General features: G+C 42.2%; 1 protein-coding gene across 2 annotated transcripts; it reads left to right on the forward strand.

Annotated features, from left to right (window-relative positions):
- LOC143288126 (uncharacterized) lies at window positions 1-24,230 on the forward strand. 2 transcript variants are annotated; one of them, XM_076596414.1, is made up of 9 exons: window positions 1-116; window positions 1,260-1,387; window positions 3,119-3,178; window positions 3,752-3,975; window positions 10,589-10,660; window positions 12,157-12,240; window positions 15,567-15,686; window positions 21,548-21,703; window positions 23,924-24,230. In XM_076596414.1, exons 2-9 carry the CDS (start codon window positions 1,333-1,335, stop codon window positions 24,017-24,019), a joined length of 867 nt encoding a protein of 288 aa, XP_076452529.1. In that variant the 5' UTR covers window positions 1-116; window positions 1,260-1,332; the 3' UTR covers window positions 24,020-24,230. The 2 variants fall into 2 exon arrangements, with proteins under 2 accessions (XP_076452529.1, XP_076452530.1); XM_076596415.1 differs by lacking the exon at window positions 10,589-10,660.
- The last annotated feature ends 5 nt before the right edge of the window (window positions 24,231-24,235 follow it).

Below are 24,235 nucleotides of genomic sequence, written 5' to 3' on the forward strand. Positions count from 1 at the left end.
GAAAGAGTGACAAAGCCAGTGTAAAAAAGATCACGAAATCTACGAACCATGTTGTGTGGGAGTACATTCAGACGGGTCTTCAAGTTTGAAGGTGTCGTGTTTTGATATGCACAGCAGTAAGTGGTGGAATAGCAATATTAAGTCTTCGAAGCAGATGATAGAAACGCAATCTTGCTCAGTCTTAGAATACAACGCATAAAATTTGCAAACGAATTCGAGCTTTTAATATGACGTCATTAGTATATTTGACGTACAATAGTTTGTGTGTGTGTGTGTGTTTGGAGGGGGTTAGGGGGGAGTCCGTATTTGCAGGTAGAAAAAGCGTTCTAAGGTGGTAGTTGAGTTCAAATAAAACTAATCACAACATGTCAAAACGAATAGTCGAAGTGGAGCAGCGCAATTCATCTGTAATTATCTTTGTGGTTCGTTATCACAAACGATTTCTACCACAGTGTTTAGGACGCTCAAAATCTAATAGCTCTTGGGCTTAATTGAAGGATGGGCGAATCAAAATCATATATATATATTTTCGTGAAAATTATAAATACATGGTAAGAAATCCAACATGGTGCAACATCTAGAACATGTATGCGATAAAGATGTGTGGTAGTAGTCATAGTAGTTTAGGGACTGGCAGGTCATCCGCCTAGATCTCTCACCATTTTTTTTCCTTTTAAGATGGCATTGGTGTCAAGATTTCTGAACGTGTTAGCATTTTGTGCAAGTTTAAGTTTGGTTGGTAGTGCATTCCATATTAAATAATTTTGTGTAATTCGGTTAGCTAATGAATTTTTTCCCAAGTTGGTGCATTTAACAGGGTAGGTCAGTTGGACAAACACCGTCATAGCGGAAATCTGCCAGAGTGTAATATAAAAATTTTTTTTTTAAAAAGGTTAAAATTTAAAACCATAGATTTAAAAAGTTGTGAGTGATCATTGATAAAGTCATCTCTGTCTTTGTCTCTCTGTCTCTGTCTGCCTAGCTGTTTTGCTCACACGTATGTGTGTGTGTGTGTGTGTAGTGGGGGGTGGGGGCGGGGAGGTGCATGTAAGTGTGTGTGTGTGTTTTAATTTGTTTATAGATGGTAGAGTAGTTTTGCTTTTGTGCAGATTAGCTTGCAACGACGGCTGTTATACTTCTGGCATTGTCTCAGTGAACATTTTCTTGTGCCATGGCTAGTTCTTGCGAACTGAAACATGTTGGCCTTCTGCAGCTGCTACACTTCTTTTCCTTATTTTGAAATTTCTTTTTCGTTTCAGAAAAAAAGCTAGTGATATGGTAATCTGGTGACAAGACTTAGGTGCCAATCCTTTGACGCCTGTCGCAGTGGTCATGAAAGTAGTGTTACAAGTGCTGACTGTCATGTCACTTATCTCCTTGACAAAAGGTAAGTTTGTCCACTGAAAGCCTAAAAGCTGACACGAGGACCGTATTAGAACCCTTAACTCGACACGAAAACTGCACATCACTGTCCACACCTGTTCACTGCCCCACTAGAACAAAATAGGAAGTTGATAATAATGATAATTGACAGGTATACTTGTTGAGCGCTTTCCTCCATGAAAGGGAGCTCAAAGCGCTTTACAATAAACATCACACACACACACACACAAACTTACAAAAGGAAGAAGAAGAAAAATTTTGATCTGACGCACAAAAGCATAACACAGATTCAAGACTACGCATATTACATTTCTTAATTCCATACACACCGATTATAACTGAATGTCATTGGAAAGAGATGGAAGGTCTCTGTATAGGCATTTTCATTCTTGACAGAAACTGACCCTGGAACTTGTATCCGAAGAGAGAAAATATACCAGTGCTGATAACTACAGACACAGATCTGAAGCTGAACAGATAAAAATCGCCGAACATCTGCTCAACTAGACAGCAATCAATCTCACATTGACCAAATCCACAAACGATAACTGCAGTTATTTGCACATCTAACGCCACAGTTAAACCATTGATCTAACCATTTAGATCAGCCTGCGTTTCAAAAGCTCTTGTCGAACTCACATCGACCAGACAGTAAACTTGCTTCTACCCAACGATCGAGAATGAATGATAGAGTGCTTTCGAACCTTGAGTTTGGGGAAACATTAGAAAGAAAATCCACATCGATCTCCTTTAACAAAAAATACCACACTGCATAATTCCAAGAAATATACGGCAATTCAAAGGCATATTTTACACCTGCGAACTAACTGCAAGCATACAGGCAGTACTCATTGTGTAAATTTTCAAGATGGGTCAGCCCCTTGAACATTTGTCAGTCCTCGAATCTGAGGTTGAGGTCGTTTTTTGGTTTGACAATATTTATGTATTTTTATTCACTGTGTAAATTTTCCAGATGGGTCAGCCCCTTGAACATAAATTTTTTGTCAATCCCTGAGCCTGAGGAAGAGGTCGTTTTTTTGGTTTGACAGTATTTATTTATTTTTGTTTTCATTCTGTTCCCGTAATGATAAGAAAGGAGTGGCCATCATTTGTCCTGCTGTTTTCCCCTGGGTTTGAGTGAAGTCAAAATGCGAGCATTGTGTGAGCTTGAGATGACTGAATGCTGCAGTGTGACGACGATTTCAATCATTCGGGGGGTGGGGGGAAGGATTAAGGGATTGCAGGCTGGGTGGGTATGTACATGCACGGATGACTGTAAAGAAAGGTTCTAAGGGGTCACACAGCAAACTACATCACTGAATTCCCCCAGTGCATCAGCATGTTGTTTTTATTGCCATGTCATACACTTACCTTGATCGTTATCATACTATTTGTCAGGTAACCCAGGGAAGAGGGAGAGGGAAAGTAATGAAAGGTGTTTGAGATGGAGGTTACGATTAAGAGAACAAACAGAAAGGGGGGTTTGAGATGGGTCGATGTGTGCAGGGGAGGGGGCGGGACGGGGGCAGGAGGTAGTGCTAAGTGACCAACTAACGTTTGAATTGTCTGGTTCGTACTCTCGCAGATCGAGTTTTAGAAGAGCAGATCTATGAACATGATGAGTCGAATAACCGTTTCAATGTCAAAACGGCAAAGAAAAGTTTCAATCTTTGCAATAAAGTCTTGGAATAACTAATGTTGGTTTGTTATTTGAAAAGCACAGTGTCTGTTTCAGGATCAGGTTGCAACCCATTTCTCTACGAAAACATCACTGTCCACGAAACCACTGTCGCAGGTATGTTCAGCCACTAGCAGACTGAACCCTGGCCAGTTAGTAGAGATGCACACAGCATCTTTGGTCTGTGATACTACCTTCCTGGCCACACCAACAAATGTATTAGGGGTAATGCATGCACTGTGTCATAGTAATCACAGCAAAACATCACCAAATGTCACTTGGCTAACTTGTACCTTCTCGTAGCAATGTGGTGATCAGTTGTAGCTGTAGTGGCATACGTTTGAGTGTGGATGTGTATGGAAGAGCCAAATGGTGAAATATTTGTGTATGTATGTGTCTGTGTGTCTGAGCACGCGTGCATGCGGATTAAAAGAGACCAGACGGCCACACTAGGCTCATTGTTGTTAACATCATTATCGTCATCACCTCATTATCTTCGTTGTTGCTGATGTGAACGAAATCTACACTATCATTGTCTTTGTCATGTCTTCCTCTTCATGGATATCCATATCGCCGTTATCATCATCATCATCACCACAAATCGAGCATTGTGATTTTTTGTCATCATCATCCTCATGGTTGTCGTCGTAATCATTGTCTACGTTCTCATCTGATGTCTGAGGTGTCCAGACACTGAACTGCTGCTGATGGAAATGGAGGCAGGAGAGGGGTTGGAAATAGAGTACCAGTCATACCGCATTGCCAACAGCAAGCTGCGTGACTACTACAGGGGTGCCTTGCGCTTGATTCCCACCTACAACAATAACCCAGACAAATGTCAGGCACAGGCCGGTGTCACCCACTGCAAGCTGGTGCTGGCCAAACCCCTGGATGCAGAAGTCATCTTTCAGCTGGTAAGACTGGAGACTTGTCTACAAGTGAAAAATGATCTAAAAATATCAAACTAGGTGAGCTAGAGATCTCTCTCATACATACTTTATGTTAAAGGGGGCACGAAGTAGCTTTATGGCTTACATAGTTCGAGTTTACGTAGTTATGGGTCGTCCAATACTTTTCATAGCAGATAAATGCGTATCTGAAAAACAAAAACAAAAACAAAAAAATAACAACAACAAAAAAAACTTTATTGATTGTGATGCTTCCAGCAGTTGTGGAGACCATTTTCCATATTGTTGTGACGTCACAATTACGGAGATTCAGTTTCCTTTTGGCTGACTTGTGAAGCAGATCGAAACAAATTCTTTAAAAATACCGTGCAAGGACTTCCCAGAAGAAAATTAAGAAAATACTGTGCAACAGCTGTGTTGGAATGAATTCTGGTTTAATTCCATATTATTTTGAACCCTCGTTGATGGGGGATGTGTGTGTGTGTGTGTGTGTGTGTGTGTCCATGGTGACTGAAACATGTTCGTTATCTCTGGAAATACTTTGTTGACACGAAATTTAGTTTAGAATCGTGAAAAAATTCAGTTCTACACACACATTTTAGTTATAATCAAAATGTACTTCCGTGAAAGGCACAAAACAGAAAGATGCCAAACATTTTTGTTTCTTTATATAAAACTTTGAAAACACTGATAAATAGCAGTCATTGTTATCATTTTTTGTTCAGAACGGAGCTACTTCTTATCAGTATGGCAGTTAAATTCGTGCATGCATCGGCAATATTCTGCCAAGAAGTGGGATGTCAGTCTGAATACACAATGGGAATTGTTTGTTAGAAAGCGTGTCTCACTCATCAAAAAATATCAAATCTAAAACAATGTCTCAAAGCATAGAAAGACTATAATGTTTTACACTGATTGTGAAGGTCTTAAATCTACATTCGCCCAGCCCTTAGTGGTCTAAGTTGGAAAATGCTATGGTAAAGCCCCTTCATTTAATATTAATGATGAGCATGCTTTACATGCATTGCATTCATAGTTTGCGGGAACACATTACTAAATGGATACAAAGAAAGTCGCTAAATATTATTCAGAGACTGGTTTCTGCAAAGGCCTTATTACTTACTGTATAATGTGCACAAACAAGGACTGAAATCAATAGACTGATATGCACAAAGCACACGCACACGAAAAGACGTTTGGGTCCTTACACTCAGTGTGCATGCGTCTTTCACCGAAATCTTCCCGTGTCAAAGTAGGTAAGTGTGGTCATTATTTTTTTTTTTTAAAGGAGAGAAAAATTAACCCTTGTTTTCACAGACTTCGACATGTACAGCCATTTTTGTACATTTGTGCCGAGGCTATAGTGCCTAGAGAGATTTGAACAGTCTTGGATATTACAGTCAGTGACTTCAAACCGACGAATGACGTAGAAGACACGACAGAATTGCAATGTTCGGAGTTGTAGAACGCGTGCGATCACCAAAACATTTTCCAAGGACGTTGACTTGTTTGGAGTTGTCTCGTTCGTCATTTATCAGATGGATTCCCCCGTCTCCTCGACGAAGGGGCAGTACGTACGTCGCAGGTCCTCCAGTCCTTCGTAGAGCTTCTGGGCCACTAGGATTGGGTCGGGCCAGGTTTTCTGTCGGAGCACTTGGTGGAACGGGCAGGACTGCAGCAGATGTTCTGTTGTCTGGCTGCCTGTTCTGCAGGGGCACTGCTCTGTGTCGCCGATACGGAATTTCGTGTATAGATGGTGTTTCAGGCGGTTGTGGCCTGTCCTGAGCCTGGAAATGGCTACCTGCTCTCGACGAGTCAGCAGGTAGTACAGGTCTGCTCTGTTGTCGCGTGGATGCTGCTGCTTCCACTTGTTCTGCAGCCTGGCCTTAATGATGGTCCTGGATTCAGAGTAGCTGGTAGACCTGTCCGTCTGCTCTTTCGTAGTGCCTTCCTTTGCCAGGGAGTCAGCAGTCTCGTTGCCAAGCACGTTGCAGTGGGAGGGAATCCACTGCAGGGTGACTGTGACTTGTGCAGAGAGAGGTGAGAGAGGAGGACAGATCGTTGAGTTCTGGATCTCTGTTGGACCAAAGGGCCTGCAAGATGGACAGGCCGTTGGTCAGGAAGACAACGTTGTGGCTGGCGTAGGGGCTGACCTTGATGTGGGCTGCTGCTGTTTTCAAGGCTTCTGCTTCTGCTCTGTAATTGGTGGAGTACAGGCCGGTAGCGAGGCAGATCTTTTCTTCTCTGCCTCTGGATATTGAACATAGACTCCTGCTCCTTCGTTCTGAATGGCATCTGTCGCAGAGCCGTTGGTGTAGACATGAGTCCAGAACTCTTTGGGGAACTGCTGGGTGTGGAGGTGTTCACGGGTGAGGGACTTTCTTTCAGGGCCGCTTTGGGAATCTTTGGAGCCAACACCAGTGATGCTGCACTGGATGAGGAGAGGGGTTCCTTCGCTCCAGGCAGAAAAGGCAAGACACCGGGGTATCACTTTGGGGGCATGGTCAAGGATATCTTGATGTTGTCGTTCTAGGATCCTGCTTTGGTGTACGAAGCTCCCACTCAGCTGTCCTTTTGTTGGCTGGGACAGTCTGTCCTTCATGAAGTGGCCTTGCAACTTCTTGGACTTGGCAGCCTGGGTCAGGAGTTTGGCGTCTCTGCAGTCCCCATGGTGCTGGAGCTCTGTGATGGTTTCAAGCTCCTGAATTGGCGTAGACCTTATGGCCCCTGTGATGATACGGGTAGCTTGATTCTGAACCTTGCTGATCCGTTCAAAGTTGGACTTGGCCGTAGTGCCCCATGCAGTCATGCCATACTCCAGCACTGGCCTGACTCTACCTTCTCCAGGTGCCAAACTAGGCGCGAGTTGATCATGCGTTCTAGGAGCTTGCCTTCGCAGCTGATGAGGCTGATGGGGTGATAACTATCAGCCCTGGCTCTGTCTTTGCCCTTCTTGTGGATGGGCACCGTGTCAGCTTCTCACCAGCTCTGTGGAACATGCCCCGTCTTCCAACTGATGTTGAAGAGAGCAAGGAGTTTGTTCTTTGCTTTGGTGCCAAGGTGTTTTAGCATTTCGTTGGTGAACTTGTCAGGACCTGGACCTGGAATTTTTTTTGTCACAAAAGAAAGAGCTCAACACCTACTATCTAATGAGTATAAAATGGAGTGTTGATTATTTAAGATGAATTTATAATCTTGATTTAAATCACCTGAAAAGGGTCAGTTTTAGAGAGCTCATCGCGGAAAATTACAAACTGCGTTAAATCAGTTTAACGTAGGCAAACATAAATGGAATAGATTGAAAGATGGAATTGCAATGATTCTGCCAGTATATAATACTTGCAATTTACTGATCCGACAAAAGAGATATTAATTAAATATTCTGTGCCAGAAGCACAGATTAGAGCTCACCCAATGGCATACAGCGACACTGACTGAGGAGTGGTTGTGTGGAGAGAAGGGCAAAATGACGTAAGCTTAGCGTCAGTTGAAATCTTTACACTGACGAACGATTAAACTGAAATCAAGTATGCTTCTAAATGAGTAAAGTGTGTGTGTAAGCACAACAAATATAATATTGTAGTGAACGATACAGATATTTCATTTAATGGATGTTTAGAGAATAGGTTTAGAATGGGCTTTGCATCAAACTGGGAATGGCGTCACACATTCTGCGTGAGCCGTTGAAGACCGGCACGTTAGTTGTGAAAAAAGGCGTTTGCTATTCAGCTCATGCGTGAAGCAGTATTTTGAAGCCTGAGCTGAGTGCTTGGCAACAGATAGAAGGAAGCAAAGAAGATTTTGCTCTGCCACAAAGCTTATCTGTAATGCAATATAGTTCTTTGTTTTATTTAGCTTCAGAGATCGTGGTGTTGAAGAACAGAGTCTTTGCTTTGTGCAAAAGAAAGGGAGCAAAGTTCTTGGCTTTCTGGTAGATTTGTTGATATTATGTGCCTTAAAGAAACCAGGGCTAGTGCAGATAGATAGGTTCATTTTATTATCTTAATAGTCTCTCAGAGACGAATGAAGAGGATCATACAAAAAATCTGAAAAAACAAGGCGTTTAACAGAGATTTAGAAAAAATGCTGCAACTCATATGAACTGATTGGCTTAAGTTTCGAAAAACCTGGTGGAAATCATGAAAGATGTGTTCTGATCAGTGTCAACGTACATCCAGGATCCTGTATTTTCAAACTGCTTGGACCTTTCCAGAGGAAATAGAAAAATGAACTTGGGGATTCTGTCATTATCTGTGGAGACCTTAACGCAAGATCAAACACCAACCCACAAGGACTCGTCCGTGAAGAAATCATAGGAGAAATTCTTCAAGAATATCTTCGTTATCCATTAGCAGCCACAAATCCAACATGCCTTAGAAAGAGACAAAAAAGACAGTTACGATATTGTTGACATCGCCTTTACATGATAAAAAATTCAGAACAGAAATGAATGCGGAGACACTTTCACATCAAGGCACCGCTCGCCCTCCCTTTAGTTTTAGGTCTATAAAAGCCAGAAAAAAAGTCCAGAATCAAATTCAAGAATCCATTTCAGCACATCAATGGAAGTAAGAGTACTGCACTGAACCTGATACAATTATTCAGCTGCTATGGTGGACTGCTGACACAGAGACAGCCTGGGTATTAAAAAGGCGTTCTGTGGTCAGACTGTGAAAAGAAATAACAAATCGTTGTCCTGACCAAAACTTTAATATGAAGAAGGAGAGAAAAAGACAACAAACATAACACTTCCATGCCAGAGAGAAGAAATGTGTGAATAGATTGAACGAAATCTAATGCAGTCTGGAATCGATCATGACATCATGATAGATTATATGAATGAAGTACCAGCGAAATGCAAGAAAGGGACTGCCCAAGGCCCAAAGTTTGCTATCAAGAGCCCTCTGAGTGAGACATATAATAGCGAGAAAACCTGCAAGAGACCTTGAACAGGAGGATTTCAAAGGAAAGAAGAAACAGCATCAGTAATCGACATGGAAGTTACGTACAATAAAGTCCAGTTTACACAACCCATGAAGCTGCCACTGAAGAAAAGGGATAGTAGCAGCACTTCAGGAAAGATTCGTCGTCTTACATCTAGGAAATTGGATGTCCGCGCCATATAAACATTCCATTGTACAGCCACAAGAATAACCTCTTTACCCTGTCCTTTATAACGTTTATACGAAATGACTCGCAGATCTGAACAACAATAGAATCGTTTATGTTCTTAATGTACTGGATGTCTTTACCCTGTCCTTTATAACGTTTATACAGAATGACTCGCAGATCTGAATAATAGAGTCGTTTATGTTCTTAATGTACTGGATGTTGGCCTTGTCTTCAAAATCTTTACCAATACTCAAGAAAATACTGCAGCCTTAAGGAAACAGTTACATACTATTAACCAATGGTGTCAGCACATGACACAGGAATACACACAGCAAAATTTTACCTGCCTTCAATGCAGGCCGTACAAACGTTACAACATGTTAATAGGTTAATTCAATGTTTATTTCAGAGCACTAGAGGACGTGGAAAAATCATGGGTGGGACACGCAGAAGACATGATACAGCTTTATACCAGCTGCAAAATCTGAAACAAACAAATGAATGGAAAGAATACCAACATACTTCAAACACCTCTGCAAGACAATCATATCACCCATGCTCGAAAGACGTTGTCGAAAATGGCCAGAGGACAGGAATGATCCAGAAGCAAAACAACTAACAAAAATTAAACATCAAAGAACAGGACATTATCACACAAAGTTCACCTGGTTCATTCACCAAGATTAGGTCTGTTGAAGATACACTGTAAAGAAAAAAATGGCGTTCTTCTGCATGCAAAGCCACTACCTCCAGCGTGGCAATGGAAGTTGAAGCAATGAAACATGCTTTCCAGTGGCTGTCGTCCATACGTATGCCTGCAAATAAACATGCATAATTCTGACTGTACTTTTATGAACCTCCTACAAACAGTGAGATTGGGAGCACTGAGTGGCATGTTGCAATATGCAACATCCATATGCAAAAGCTTACATGCATGTTCAGCCGTTGGCATGCAGGTGCATGAGCGATCTGACAGACTTGCCGGTAGCACAACAACAATACACAGCTTACATGTTTTGAATTCTTAAGGAATGTAAAAAATGACTTCAAAATCTAGGCACAAGGCAATTACACCATCAATCAACTCAAAGTAAGAATGACAAAGAGAGGGAGCAGCCGTAAGTCTCACCTGAAAGGAAGAGTAAGTGCTCATCAAACGAATATTGGCATCATTTGCAAACCAACAATGGGCAGACTTCTTTAAACAGGAGCAGAGTCTTTCTAAACACAGTTCATAGGAGTGTATGCTGATGATGTTCATGGCCTTGGAGACATTGGTGGGAGTGTTTGTGATCACAGTGGCAGTAAGTGTGTGTGGGTGCGGAAGTGTAGAGGTGTGTGTGTGTTGTTGTTGTTCGTGTGTGTGTCTGTGTGGATTGTGGGACCTGGTGTGTGTGCGTACGCACGTGTGTGTGTATTGTGGGAGTTAGCTAAAAAGATGTTCATGTGCCTTATTTTTTGTGGGATGGGTGTGACGTGTGTGTGTTTGTGTGTGTCCTTCATGAAGGCAGGTAACAACAGCAAGGCATTGCAAGCAAAGTTCACGCTATCGTGCACCATCCCCCGCAGTAGGAAGAGTGTAAGTCTGCAATTGCTATACATTTTTTTCTCCAGACACCCCCATTCTACTCCCATTCTCATACTACCACACACATACACACACACGCGCGCGCGCGCGCTCACACGCTCAACCACACGCTCAAACACACACTTGCACATGTGTATGTATATACCTATAGCCACAGCTACCCATCCGTCCACCCACATCAGTTCACACACACACACACACACACACACACACACACACACTCAACCACACGCTCAAACACACACTTGCACATGTGTGTGTATATACCTATAGTCACGGCTACCCATCCGCCCACCCACATCTGTTCACACACACTCACACACACACACACACACACGAAAACTCGCAGGTACAGTATTTGGACACATATGCACACACTTAACAAACACACACACACAGACACACACACACACACACACACACACTTTCTATCTCTGTTTCTGTTTGTTTCTCTCTCTCTCTCTCTCTCTCTCTCTCTCTCTCTCTCTCTTTCTGTCTCTGTGAAAATTATCCACTTTAGAAAATCATTCTTTTGAACTGTTTGTAAAATTATTTGGCTGTCAGATTCAACCTGTAACAGCTGAAATATGGGGTCTCTATGAATAAGCAATTCACTGTGAAAAGGTACATTTATTTGCATTGAAGAAATTTCTTGGAGTAACTTTGATATGCTAGCTGAAACCTCACCAATTTAGATACTCCAAGAAACATGAAAACATCAGTTGTCTGTTTTATCCAAAACTGGACGAATTGCATTTTATCCTGTTTGTGCCTGATATAAAACGTTACGTGAATTACATATTGCAGAAAGAAAATATGCCCGTCCAAATACTTTGTGACTGACGTTGCTATTTTATGATGCAATAATGTGTTATACCACCTGCAATATTGCTGTCAAAAGCATTTTCGTTCACCAAAAAATATCACTACACCTCAACCTTACTTGATTCCTGTTAATGTATTCATCTCTTTACTGTAAAGCTTACGCTAATTTCATAGACGAACCATCAAGCATGTGTGTATGAGTTGCCTCTTTCCCTTTCAGGCACTATGGGTCACAGTTATTCTCCTACCCCTTTAGCCTCCATCTTCAGATGCCTGTGCATGTACCCCCTTTCGCCCCCTTCTCCACTGTTTCTCATCATTTGACATCCTTGTTTCGCTTATTATTTTGATGATATGTTTTTGTGTTTCCTCCTCACCCACATTCCCACTTGACACGGGTAGAATAGACTAACCATTGAAGAATTTGAGTTCTCTTCCCCCCCTCCCCCCGCACCCCGCCCCTTTTGTGTGTGTGTGTGTGTGTGTGTGTATGTTTGTGAGAGAACAAGAGAGATGAGAGAGGGATGGAGGGAGGGGGTGGGGCTTCTGGAACTGCTTTCATAACTTGCATTTCAAAAACATGTTAACTTTTGTTCATACTCCTTAACACAGGGCTTTGGTCTAAAATGAATACATTTTAATTCTGAATCTGATTCTTTCAGCGTACAGTCACACTGATGGTGTGTCCTGTGGATGAGTTTGATCCGGAATTCAGCGACACTCTGAGAAACGTTTCTGTCACTGAAGTAAGAAACCAAACAACAGAGCTTTCTTGTTGTTTGAGTTGTTGATGTTACTGTGTTTGTTATTGTCTTTCTTCTCCTTCCTCTTCTTCCCCTTCCTGCTCCTCTTCTCCTGTGAGGGGATCTGAAGGAGAAGCGAAGAACTGAGACAGGACGAGTGAAAAGAGGAATGGTCAAACGAATAAACATTCATCTTTACCTTTAGGACGAGTGAAAAGAGGAATGGTCAAACGAATAAACATTCATCTTTACCTTTTCCACTCGTCTCTGTCTTCTGTCTGTCTCTCTCATGCTTTTTTGTCTGTTGAATATGTTGTTGTAGTGTATGTCGGTTCGTTGTATTTCTACTTCATTTTCGTCATTCCCTTTTCTCAAAATGGCTTTTGACAACATGTCGTGTCGTGTCATGTCTCTCTGTCCTTCCTTCATTCAGTGTCCGTCAGTGTATATCTTTTCTCTCCCTTTTATCTTGCCTTACGTCTCTCTCTCTGTTTTGCTTATCTCATTACCGTTTCGTTTATCTCTCTCTGTCTCTTTCTGCGTGTGTGTGTGTGTGTGTGTGTGTGTGTGTGTGTGTGTGTGTCCCTCTCTCTCCCTGTTTCTCTCTGTTTCTCTGTCTCCTCCCCTTCTCTCTCTTTCTCACATATTCTCTCTCTTTTTCTCTCTCCATTTTTTTGGTATCATATACATACATATGTTTGATTTTAAGACACTTGCAGTTTACTATTTCTGGATTTAGATTCTGAGAATTTCTGATTTAAACACATATAGACATCGTCATAAATCCATCTGTCATTCTGAGGTAATATGCCCTTTCTGTAAGGAATCCAGAGAGGATGAATTTCAATTTGTTTAGAAATGTTTCGTCCTGATTAACGTATGAATGCAATTCATTCCCCCGTATATATTATGCATATCCATGTTTATTTCGACAATGACATTGAATCAAGAAAAATCATTAAATAGTTTTGCTTTGTATTTTTATAAAGCATGAAATTCAAAACAGATAATTATATATCAGTTTCTTGGTAGTTGATAATGCAAGAAGGTGCGCTGTTTATATCAGTGAATGCAATGACACATGTTAGATTGTTATTGCTCCCTGTTCATATATGGTTATGTCGAATAAGCCATCTCTCTCTCTCTCTCTCTCTCTCTCTCTCTCTCTCTCTCTCTGTGTCTGTCTGTCTCTGTCTCTCCCTCATTCTCTCGCTTGCTCGCTCGCTCGTTCTCTTATGGTATCTAAAAATGAAAATGTCTTGGACGAATGTGATTTTATGTGTCTGCGAAGAATTGAGCCATTTTTGGATGTAACCATGTGCCTTTGAAGTACACATTTTGTTCACTTTTGTTCAGAATCTAAGTTGGTATTATGCTTACTACTATGTGATACCCCTTTCAGAGGGTGTCTCTCCAGGCGTGCTTATCAGTGGCGAGACATGGGACTCAGTCACTGGATTGTGTCAGTGCTAGAATCTGGGTACATGCTGCCTTGGGTGGATGACTGTCCTTGACTAAGAGCTTCTCCTCTCTATTTGTCCAGCATGGAGGAGCAGGATCGCGTCTTAGAAATCTCCCCATTGCTACTCACGTGTGTAAAATCGGAATACATGGATCCAGGTGAGGTGTTTTATGCCCATCTGTTTATAATTCCAAAGGCTTGTGGAGGACGGTGAGTGATCCATGGTCTCCCCTTAAACCAAGGTCAGATTCAAAATGGACACACGGGCATATATTCGATATACCATTCTAAGGGTCACTGGGCTACTTCTATCAGCATGAAGGATGCTTATTTCCAGATTCTTATTCACCCTGCATCTCGCCGGTGCTTGAGGTTTGTGTGGAGGGGCAAAGTCTTCCAGTTCCCTGCCATCCCGTTTGGTCTTTGCCTATCCTCTTTCCTCTTCACCAAGCTGGTGAGGGAATGGTGGGGTCGCAATCCATGTTTCTCTGTATGCACCCGAATGACTGACTTAACCTGGTCCAGTCACAGGTCCTGTGCAAGATTCACACCTACAGGATACTAGGTCTGTGCTCTCAGCTGGGGGTCGTTACGTTCTCTCCCCTAGTGAATCATTCAGCTTCTTTGAGATTAGATACGACACACCGTCCATGGCAGTCCCCCCCGCCCCAACACAGGAACGCGCGGATCTACGAGTTGACCTTTTGTCTTGGTCCAATATTGTTCCTCCCACGCAACAGCGAGAACTTACACTTCTCTCTAGATCCCAATTGGCGGGGTTCTCAAGCGCCAACCTCGACGGAAGCTGAGACTTTGACATGACCTTGGGATAAACAGATCTGTATAAGCGAGTGATTCCTTGAGACGACGAACGAATGTCTGCTCTCCTTTTCTGGCTAAGGGGATGCCAATAGCCTCACTCGTCATGTTGAACTCTTCTCAGAGTTGATATTTCCTATCTCTTTGACATATCATAAGCTTCGCTTCCAGATGACAAGAATAAACACGGTGATAACGGACCTGAACGGCAGTGTTTATGACAGAGACCGCTTCACTGGAGGAGGTGTACAGAACATCACATTGGTGAGGAGAATGGTACACCACACAGAAAGATCATACCCTCGCATTTGCATACGTATGCATTTTATGTAAGCCTACAGCCTTTTCATATGCGTTATTCACACGCCCTACCCCTCTTCCCTGTTCTCCCCTGGCCCCCACCCACTGCCTCCCTCCTTCATTCCTGTCTGTCCTGTCTCTTCTTTTCTGTGTAGAATTTGATTCTTCATCTTTACCCCTTGGTCACAAGTAGTATATTTCTCTTTCTGTCTTTGTCTGTCTCTTTTTGCCTGTCTGTCTGTATGTCTGTCTCTCATATCACATGTATTTCGTAACGTGTAAACCAAGCCAGACCAGCAAGCAAAGCGCTCCCCAGGGACAGACCTTGACAAGCACTGACAGCTCTGGTCTTTACTTGCCACTGCTTTGGTTCATGCCCTGGCCTCACACTGTGCAGCAACGAGGGGTGGGAGGGGGCAGGCTGGGGTTGATGATCAATGACAGCGAGAAGCTCCTGACACAAAGGTGTCAAGCGCATATGCCTCCATTGTGTCGCCAGGGAGTGAATGCCAGTTCTGGATGGACCTGTGCAGGATAGACAGTTTCTGGCTCTGTTTTCTGGCAGGAATCATGGGCAGTTTCAAGTGATGACCTTGTCTCACTCAGTCTCTGTTGCAAGGGCTGTAAAAAAAATAATGGATTTTTCACTCGAAGATTTTGGTTCCTTTGTCACAACATAGTCGTGTAAAACTGAAAATGTCATGAGCGAACAGGTGGGTGGTCGTAGTCACTTGGTCACGTGTTGCAGGAGAACGGCACTGATTGGATAAGGCTGGACGGGACGAAGGTGGTGCTGACCAAGGAGATCCGGTTTGAGGAACTGGTTCAAAGCAGGCAGACCAGGCTTTGGTTCAAGCTGAGTGCCCAAGTAAGATCAACTTCTCTGAGTGTGAAGAACGAACACACACAAACACCGGGCAGTAAGGGAAACCAAAGATACGGAGAAAAGAAGCCACCAGTCCATTATTCATACAAATCAGTCTATCATGAAATAATTAATTAAAGTTTATTTCAATAACGATTTAGTGGCTTTCGGCTAAGGCAACAAAACCAAACCGAAAACACGGGTGGTAGAGGGCTTGTGGGAGTGGGGAGAAATGGTGGACATTTGCAAGTATATATTATACATGATAATCCGAATAATACTTTTGCCCACCATCAGAAATGAGTGTTTATCAAGCCGATAGATAGACCAGTTCAATCCTAAACAATCTACATTAATCAGCATTTCATTTTGTTATGGTCTTAATGTAGATTTATCAATGTTTCAAAATTTCCCAGTCTTCACCACGACTTTTCGTCTTTGATAAATCGTATCAAACTCGACGAACGCATTTCGAGCGTCATACACGCGACAGTCACTCAGGCGGCCCAGTTATTTCGGCAAAATTACGATCGGCGGATCGGACGCGTTCTGAACTTTGCAGGCTGAATTTTTATTTTCGGAAAGTGTGAAAACGTATGCTCGGTTTCAAAAGCTAACAGTGCTTCTCTCCAGATGATGGCGAAAGTTAGCCTCTGTGTCTATAACCCCGAAAAGTCTTCAAACGGGCATGCCTAGTGCGAGGTGTCCAATTGACAAATTTATATTGTAAGTCAAGAAGTTTTCTTATTCAGATAATTGTTCGTGCAGGCATATGTATACACCAAAGTAACTTTCAAACTAGCAGACGTTCCTGTATTAACTTAATTAAGATTATACTGCTATTAATCACTGTGTAAAAATATGAGATAAAACTGCTCTGTTTTGTGCATGAAATACTTAGGTAAATTGTGATATAATTTGTATGTCAATATTTTTGTACCCCACCCGTAATTGCATTGTCATTATAAATACAATGTGTGGGAAGAATGCTTGTGTTCTATTTTAAGCCAGATTTGGTTTCAACAAAGTATTTCCAGAGAAACTGAATTTGTTACAATTCACCATGGATACAACGCATAAACACACACACACACACACACACACACACACACACACACACACACACACACACACACACACACAGAGTGTTTACACACATGAGACAAAATGATGAATGATAATGTGATACATATAAATGACATAAAACAAGAGAGGCAAGGCCTTCAAGACTCACTTATGATACACATTTAAGAATAAATTGATAAAATAGAAAAGGATCGTTAAAATGTGTTCTGTATTTGTTAGTACAAAGCTTTGGGTAAAAAAAAAGAAGAAAGGCATGAGAGAAGATTTGAACCAAGCATACTCAGGTGGAATGAAATTGTCTTAGTCACAGCCCTATTGTGGATCTGTCAGTGACGTTAAAGAAATAACATTCAAACATGTTTTTTTTTAAGCATAATATATCAGTTGAGGTATTCAAAGTGATGGCGCTGTTTAAATCATGTTATTTTGGTATATCTTGGGCGTTTCAGAAATTCTTTTAATTCCGCTATAAAGGAAACGTTGCATATCACTTCAAGCACACCGCAGCATTTAGCCGTTTTCTCTAGATCTGCAGAGATCCATGTTCGAAAGGCTTCGTTACACTCGCCGGGAAACTACGATGTGGTCGATTCAGTTTATCTTTTTATGTTCATTCTAGTTAATTCAGTATCCACTTTAAAAGATTCACATGCAGTAAACACATCGATGACGTGGTTAGTGTCACTGTGTGTGTTCTGCCCAGAATTTGTATTTCTTTAAATTGCAAGCAGGGAAAATGATGTCATGCCGTCTTTTAACCAAATATAGCCAATACGTTCCGGCAACTGGGAAGCGGTATTATATATATATATATATATTTTTTTTTATTCCGGATCGAGCCTCAACGTAATAAACCGTTAATGATCCGGAAATACGGCTCAAGTCGGGAGACTTACAACCTGTTATTGGTATGACTGTGAAGATCTTTTTCCTACTATAATTAATCCGAATTTGGTATTGGCAGACAAAGTATTTCCAGATGAAATGAAATTGTTAAAGTTTTACACACACACACACACACACACACACACACACACAAAACCGAACACCGGGTTATAACGTACACTCGCTTTGTTTACACAAGTGAGTCAAACAATTGGGGATGGTAATCAGGATAGGGAGAGAGATTCGTTTTGAGTTTAACTGTCTTTGTGTCTGGTACCTAGACTGGGAACTAGATGAAAAAGTGATACATTTATTCAATCATTCAATCATTCTTTTTTTTTCTCATTTTCCCATCCCTTTTTTCCTTTGGTTTCTGGTACTTGGAATTGGAGGACAAAGTGATTCATTCCTTCAAATTTTCATTCTTTATTTTCTTCCCACTTTCTCACCCTCTCCTCATCCCTTTTTTGGGGGGATGTGGGGTGGGGTGGGTGGGGGTAATTTCTTTTCCCCACGTTTTTTTCAGTCAATAATGAAAGTGGCAATCACCCTCAGGGACGAGAATTCGGGGCTCACTTATGTAAACAATATGTCATAGGCCTGATTCGGGTTTTTGCTTTTTTGTCTCTTTATTGTTGTCATAACACACACACACACACACACACAAACACGCACGCATGCGCAAACGCAGGGACGCACGCTTTCATAAACACAAAAACTGGAAATACGTTCGTCGATTTCGTTACGATTTTTCAAAGACGAAAATTCGTAATGAAGACTGGAAAGTTTGAACCATTGATAAACCTACATTGAGACCATAAAAAGATAAAAGGCTGATCAATGTAGACTGTTTAGGATTGAACTTGTCTGTTTCCGGTGCACAACTTTTCTTTTTCCAATGCAGTTTTATTTTAGTAAAGAAATCACACTGTATGAACATGACTGAGGTTATGTTTTTTATTTATTTGAAGGCAGACTGCAGGGGCAATATTACACACACACACACACACACACACACACACACACACACACACACACACACCACAGAGAGAGAGAGAGAGAGAGAGGTCGCTTTTCCTTCTTTAAACTATAGATGAAATCTGGGGTATACCTGATTGCAACGCCACAGTATTCACGTAATGAACTTACATTCATTTTCTTTGTGTTAGACACAAAATATAGAAGCGTGGACAAAGAAATTCTGCCTCATTCACAGCAAAATCAACTCGAGACATACATAAGATTAGTGACCAACAAAGCTAGGTTCAGATTGAGAAATTCGAAATTTTATAGGTTCACAAAACCCGTACAAATTTTGCAGGTTACACAAAGTATTCAGAGAGACTAGATGATTATACGGAGAATGTTTCAAAAACCTTACAAATGTCAGACATGTTCTTGAATGCAAATAGTGAAACACTGACATAGGAACAAAAAACTGAAGAGAAAGGTGATACCAATGCCGAACCACCAACTCTCAGGAAAAAATGACAACTTGCACTGCAAGCTTCAGCTGTTTTGTTTTCAAAAGATTGCTACATCATGTGTGACAAAGCGGAAAATAGAGCCCAGTTTCTAAAACCCAGAGCTGTCAAATGGTGAGAAATGTGGTATAAATGCCTAAGACTCGATCAAAAGGCAGCTGCTCTAACCGAGGGAATTGTGATCGTCTAAATATGTGACAGATCTTATGGCACGGGAAGCAGACTCCACAATTTTTTGGGGAAGGGACTTAATCTTGAGGCATGTGGATTGAAGAAGATACAAATCATTTACAGAGCAAAACGAAGCCCACAGTGATGAATTTGACCATGTGTGCTAGTAAATGGAAAGAGCATTGTTGACGAAGACGAAGTAGAGCATGTACATGTGTATCAGTGCTGAGAGACGTATTGTGCATGCAAGAGTAACACTCCCAATTTCACAATCCAAACTACAGCACTGAACAATCTGCGACAAAAATAGGTTTTACAGATCCAAATAACGGAATGAGTGACTATACTCATCAGACATACACACGGGCCGAACCATTAAAAGTGCTTTTCTGCATCAGAGGACAGAAGGTTTGAAGAGGCAGCCCTTACTCCCCGCTGTCTCATTCAGAGTTACAGAGAAGCTCAAGAGAGTCCATGGCCACCAGCAATTGCGCTTTTTTGAGTGAATAACAAAAGGCTCCTCATTTTGCAAAGGACTTTCTAGACATTTTCTGGCTGGAAAGAAAAATTCTCACGAAAGAAATACGGAATGACTGCCTCTTTTTCACAGGTGGGAAGTGGACTTGCGAAAGCGCTGCAATCCGCCATCTAACAGGAAGCACTAAGCTTGTCAGTGTACAAGCTTTGAATCATTTTGGCCACTGCGTGTCTCACAGTTGTGTTTTTGAACTGGAAATTGTAGTCTACTACAATTGCCTTTATAGAAGCAACATGCTGCCAGAAACCATCTTACCCGATGACATGATTCTTCACTCCTGCGGAGACCATATTGATTTATAGATCTGGCACCACACTTTCAACACATGGAAGAGCCATCCAAGAATTAGCAAGAAAATCAGAAAACCAGGCCAAGACACCTGTGCTCCGTGATGCATAGCCTTCATCGACACACTCACCCAGCCTTCAGCATCAGCCTCCAGAGGTCCAGCCATGTTGCACAAACTGGAAGATGGAGCCTGCACTCAAAATAGTTAACATTCAATCCCAATTCAACTTACTGCAGATGACCCTGCTATATTCAAAATCATGCAGATTCTTTCCAGATACACATATCAAGTGAGCAATCCATTACAGAACTCGCAGGTTGGGTGTCACTCACTGGAACGAATGTGGTCAATGTGCAGGAACAATTACCAGTTGATTTCAACCTGTTCTTTATCCTGTCACAGACAGTAAAATTGTGCAACACGTTCTGTATCACGTGTCACTGAACGCAGCTACATAACTGGGAATGGAGTATGCCTTTGTCCCGTTTGTCCTTGCAGTTGAAAAGAAAGCAGTGGTGGCCGCTTGACAAAATGAACAGTCCCAGAATAATGCGGCATGTCTTTGTACGTTTCACTTCACGTGTTCTTCCCTTGGTCTCTGGGAAAACTGATGATAGGAACAGGCTTTAGAGACATCATCGTTCAGTCGGGCATCTGCGCCAGTGAATCCTCCTCTGAGGTATTTGTGGCCGGGAAGCATAACAACCGTGCCATCAGAGCCCACACTAGTGTTGGAAGAAGCCCCAGGGAGACTTCTTCTGGGACAGTTTTTCAGAGACTCATCAGGTGCAAAGAATCTCTCCGAGGACGCTAATGGACATCTCAAAGTCCCCCAAAATGAAGAAGGTTTTTCAGTATGCTATTGATATAAATATGCGAAGTTCAAGGGAAAGGTTCTTGGTGGCAAGAAAGGAAAGGCGTCATGGTCTGGTACTGCACATGAACAACTCAGTGATCCTTTCTGTGATTCGATAGGGATGACTACAGTTAAATTTTGCAATTAAGTATAAATTTTCTGTTATTTGTGTTGGCCACACCCTTCGCAACTGCCAAACACGGGACATTGACATTGTCTGGATTGTGGATTCTTAAACCTCAACTGACGAAGGTTGAGAAATAATATATGGAGCTCTAAAAACCTAATCTTAGACTAATAGAACACTTCACTAATAACAACATACCATTTTTTGATCACGTACTTTCGCGACAAAATAAAAACAATGCATTTTGAACCATACCCTGGTATATTCATACCGTAATTCATTTTTGGCAGACAGGTATATTTGGATGGGAATTTTATCCGGCAAACTATCGGGGAAAGCAAAATGACAACCCCCCCCCTCACCCCCCCCCACACCCTCCGACCCCCCCCCCCCCATATATATATGTGTGTGTGTGTATGTGTGGTCAGGATTCGGAAGGACGTGTAGGCAAGGGGTTGATGATCGTTCAAATTGAAGACGTGGACAACCACCCTCCGTACTTCAGCTCTCTGGGTTGTCAGAGGCTGCAGCCACAGAACTGCTCCCATCCCTTCTACACTGTCGATGTGCCTGATGATTTCACCGTAAGTCTGATTGATTGATGGATCGATGGAACAGCCAATGGCGATGATGGCAATGACATATAGACAGGACAGACTATAACTGATGTGGCTGATGACTGATGGCACTGGTGATGATGATGATGATGATGATGATGATGGCAATGGCAGCTGAATAAGATGAGTGACTGATGTGGATGATGACTGATGTCCCTGGTGCTTGTGTTGCTGATGATGTTGGCAGTGACAGACAGGCTGGTGACTGATATGGTTCATGGCTGATGACATTCAAAAACGCTTTATTGATACACATAATAATAATAAATAATAATGGTATTATATAGCGCTGAATCTTGTGCAGAGACAAATCAAAGCGCTTTCGCACCAGTCATTCACACGCATGTTTAACTCTAAAACTGTAGAAACTAAAGACAAGGAAGGGCAGGCAAGGGAGGCTATTTTGGGAAGAGGTGGGTTTTAAGGCCAGACTTGAAAGAGCTGAGTGTGGAGACTTGACGAAGCAAAAGAGGAAGTTCATTCCAGTCGCAAGGTCTAGAGACAGAGAAAGAACGGCGGCCAACAGTCGAGTGTTAGAATCAGTGAGATAAGATTTGGTATGCGTAAACAGAGTGGATCCGAAGCCGATCGTAGTGAGCGAGATGGAGTGTAGAGGCAGCCACAGAGATAGGAAGGGGCAGTTTTGTGAATACATCTATAACATAGAGTGCTGATCTTGTACTTTAATCGGTGTGAGACAGGGAGCCAGTGGAGATGTTGCAAAAGAGGAGTGATGTGCTCAGATCTTTTCTTTCTGAGGACGAGTCGGGCAGCAGAGTTTTGTATGCGCTGAAGGGACTGAATGGATGAAGAAGGCAAACCAGACAATAGAGAGTTACAGTAGTCAAGGCGAGAGAGAATGAGAGAAACGACAAGTCTAGATGTTGCGTCAGTGGACAGATATTTCCGGACGGCACTGATGCGCCGCAGTTGACAGTAGCAGGACTGACATGTCTGACTGATAAATTTTTGCATGGACAGTGTATTGTCAAGGACAACACCGAGGTTCCTGACTGACGTAGAAAGAGGGATGGATGTACTGCCAAGTTTGATTGTGTCAATTGTGATGGAAGACAGTTTTTGTTTAGTTCCTATGATCATTGCTTCAGTTTTGTCCGCGTTCAATTGTAACTTATTTAGAGTCATCCAGTTTTGAATGTCCAGGAAGCAACTGGATGTTTCTTGCAAGAGCGACAACAATTTTTCAGGGGTATCACTCTTCTGGAGTTGAGTGTCATCAGCATAAGAATGATGACTGATATTATGGCGGTTGATAATTTCAGCGAGAGGAGCAGTGTACAGTGTGAAGAGCACTGGGCCTAAAACAGATCCCTGTGGGACTCCATGTTCGATTTTAACGGGTTCAGATTGGAAATGATCAACAATGACAGACTGGAATCGATCAGTGAGATAAGATTTGAACCAGTTTAGAACAGTGCCGTTGATACCAAATGTAAAATGAAGACGGGAAAGAAGGATTGAATGGTCTATCGTGTCAAAGGCGACTGACAAGTCGAGAAGAGTGAGAAGGGAAATTTTTCCTGAGTCGGACGCTATCAGTAGATTGTTCAGAATGTGGAGGAGAGTGGTTGCGGTGCTGTGGTCAGCGCGATAGGCAGACTGAAATGGGTGGATGAGATTGTTGAAACAAAGGTGGTTGTTGAGCTGCTTGAGGACAGCTTTTTCAAGGAGTTTGGACAGGACAGCTTTTCAAGGAGTTTGGACAATAGAAATTAACGAATTGGTATTGGTGATGATGATGATGATAATGACTTTGGTGTTGATTGTGGTGATCATGATGATAGTGGGGATGAAGGTGATGACATCTGGACAGGGCAGGCTAGTGACTGATAAACAATGACGACTGATGACACTGGTGATAATGATGATGATAGTGATGACTGTGGTGACATATAGACGGGACAGAACAGTGACTTCCATGGATGAGGACCGGTGACACTCGTTGTGGTGGTGCTGGTGATGGTGATCAATTCTAGAAGGGAATCACAACATAAGTTTTGGTGTGTTTTTTGACGAGTTTCTGACGTACTTATATCAATTACATTCCATGTTATTTCATGTAATTTGTTTTCTTATGTGTTCAAGCATCTGTTTCAAATAAATGACAATGAGGAGAAAGAGCGGGAGTGTGACTCATAAACAGCGTGCATGCTGTGTGGTGTTCAGGGAGACGTGGACAGCATCAGACCAGCTCAGATCCTGGCAGAAGACGGGGACATCATGCTCAATGCTACCATCCGTTATTCCTTTCTGGAAAGTTAGTCACACTCACGGTCACTTCGGTGTTTGTGCAGAAGGCAATAAGGCTGCACTGGTAGGGGTGGGGAATAGAAAAAAAAACCCATCCATCCATCTGTTTATGCACCCACGCATGCCTACTTACGAATGACTCACGATGCATGCAAGCAAACACTCGGTGAACCACACACACACCGTGCACAGCACATCTGCCCTTTTTCTATCAATCATAGGTCTCTC

This window comes from Babylonia areolata, chromosome 12 (genome assembly GCF_041734735.1).
Source record: "Babylonia areolata isolate BAREFJ2019XMU chromosome 12, ASM4173473v1, whole genome shotgun sequence".
Classification (NCBI taxonomy): domain Eukaryota; kingdom Metazoa; phylum Mollusca; class Gastropoda; order Neogastropoda; family Buccinidae; genus Babylonia; species Babylonia areolata.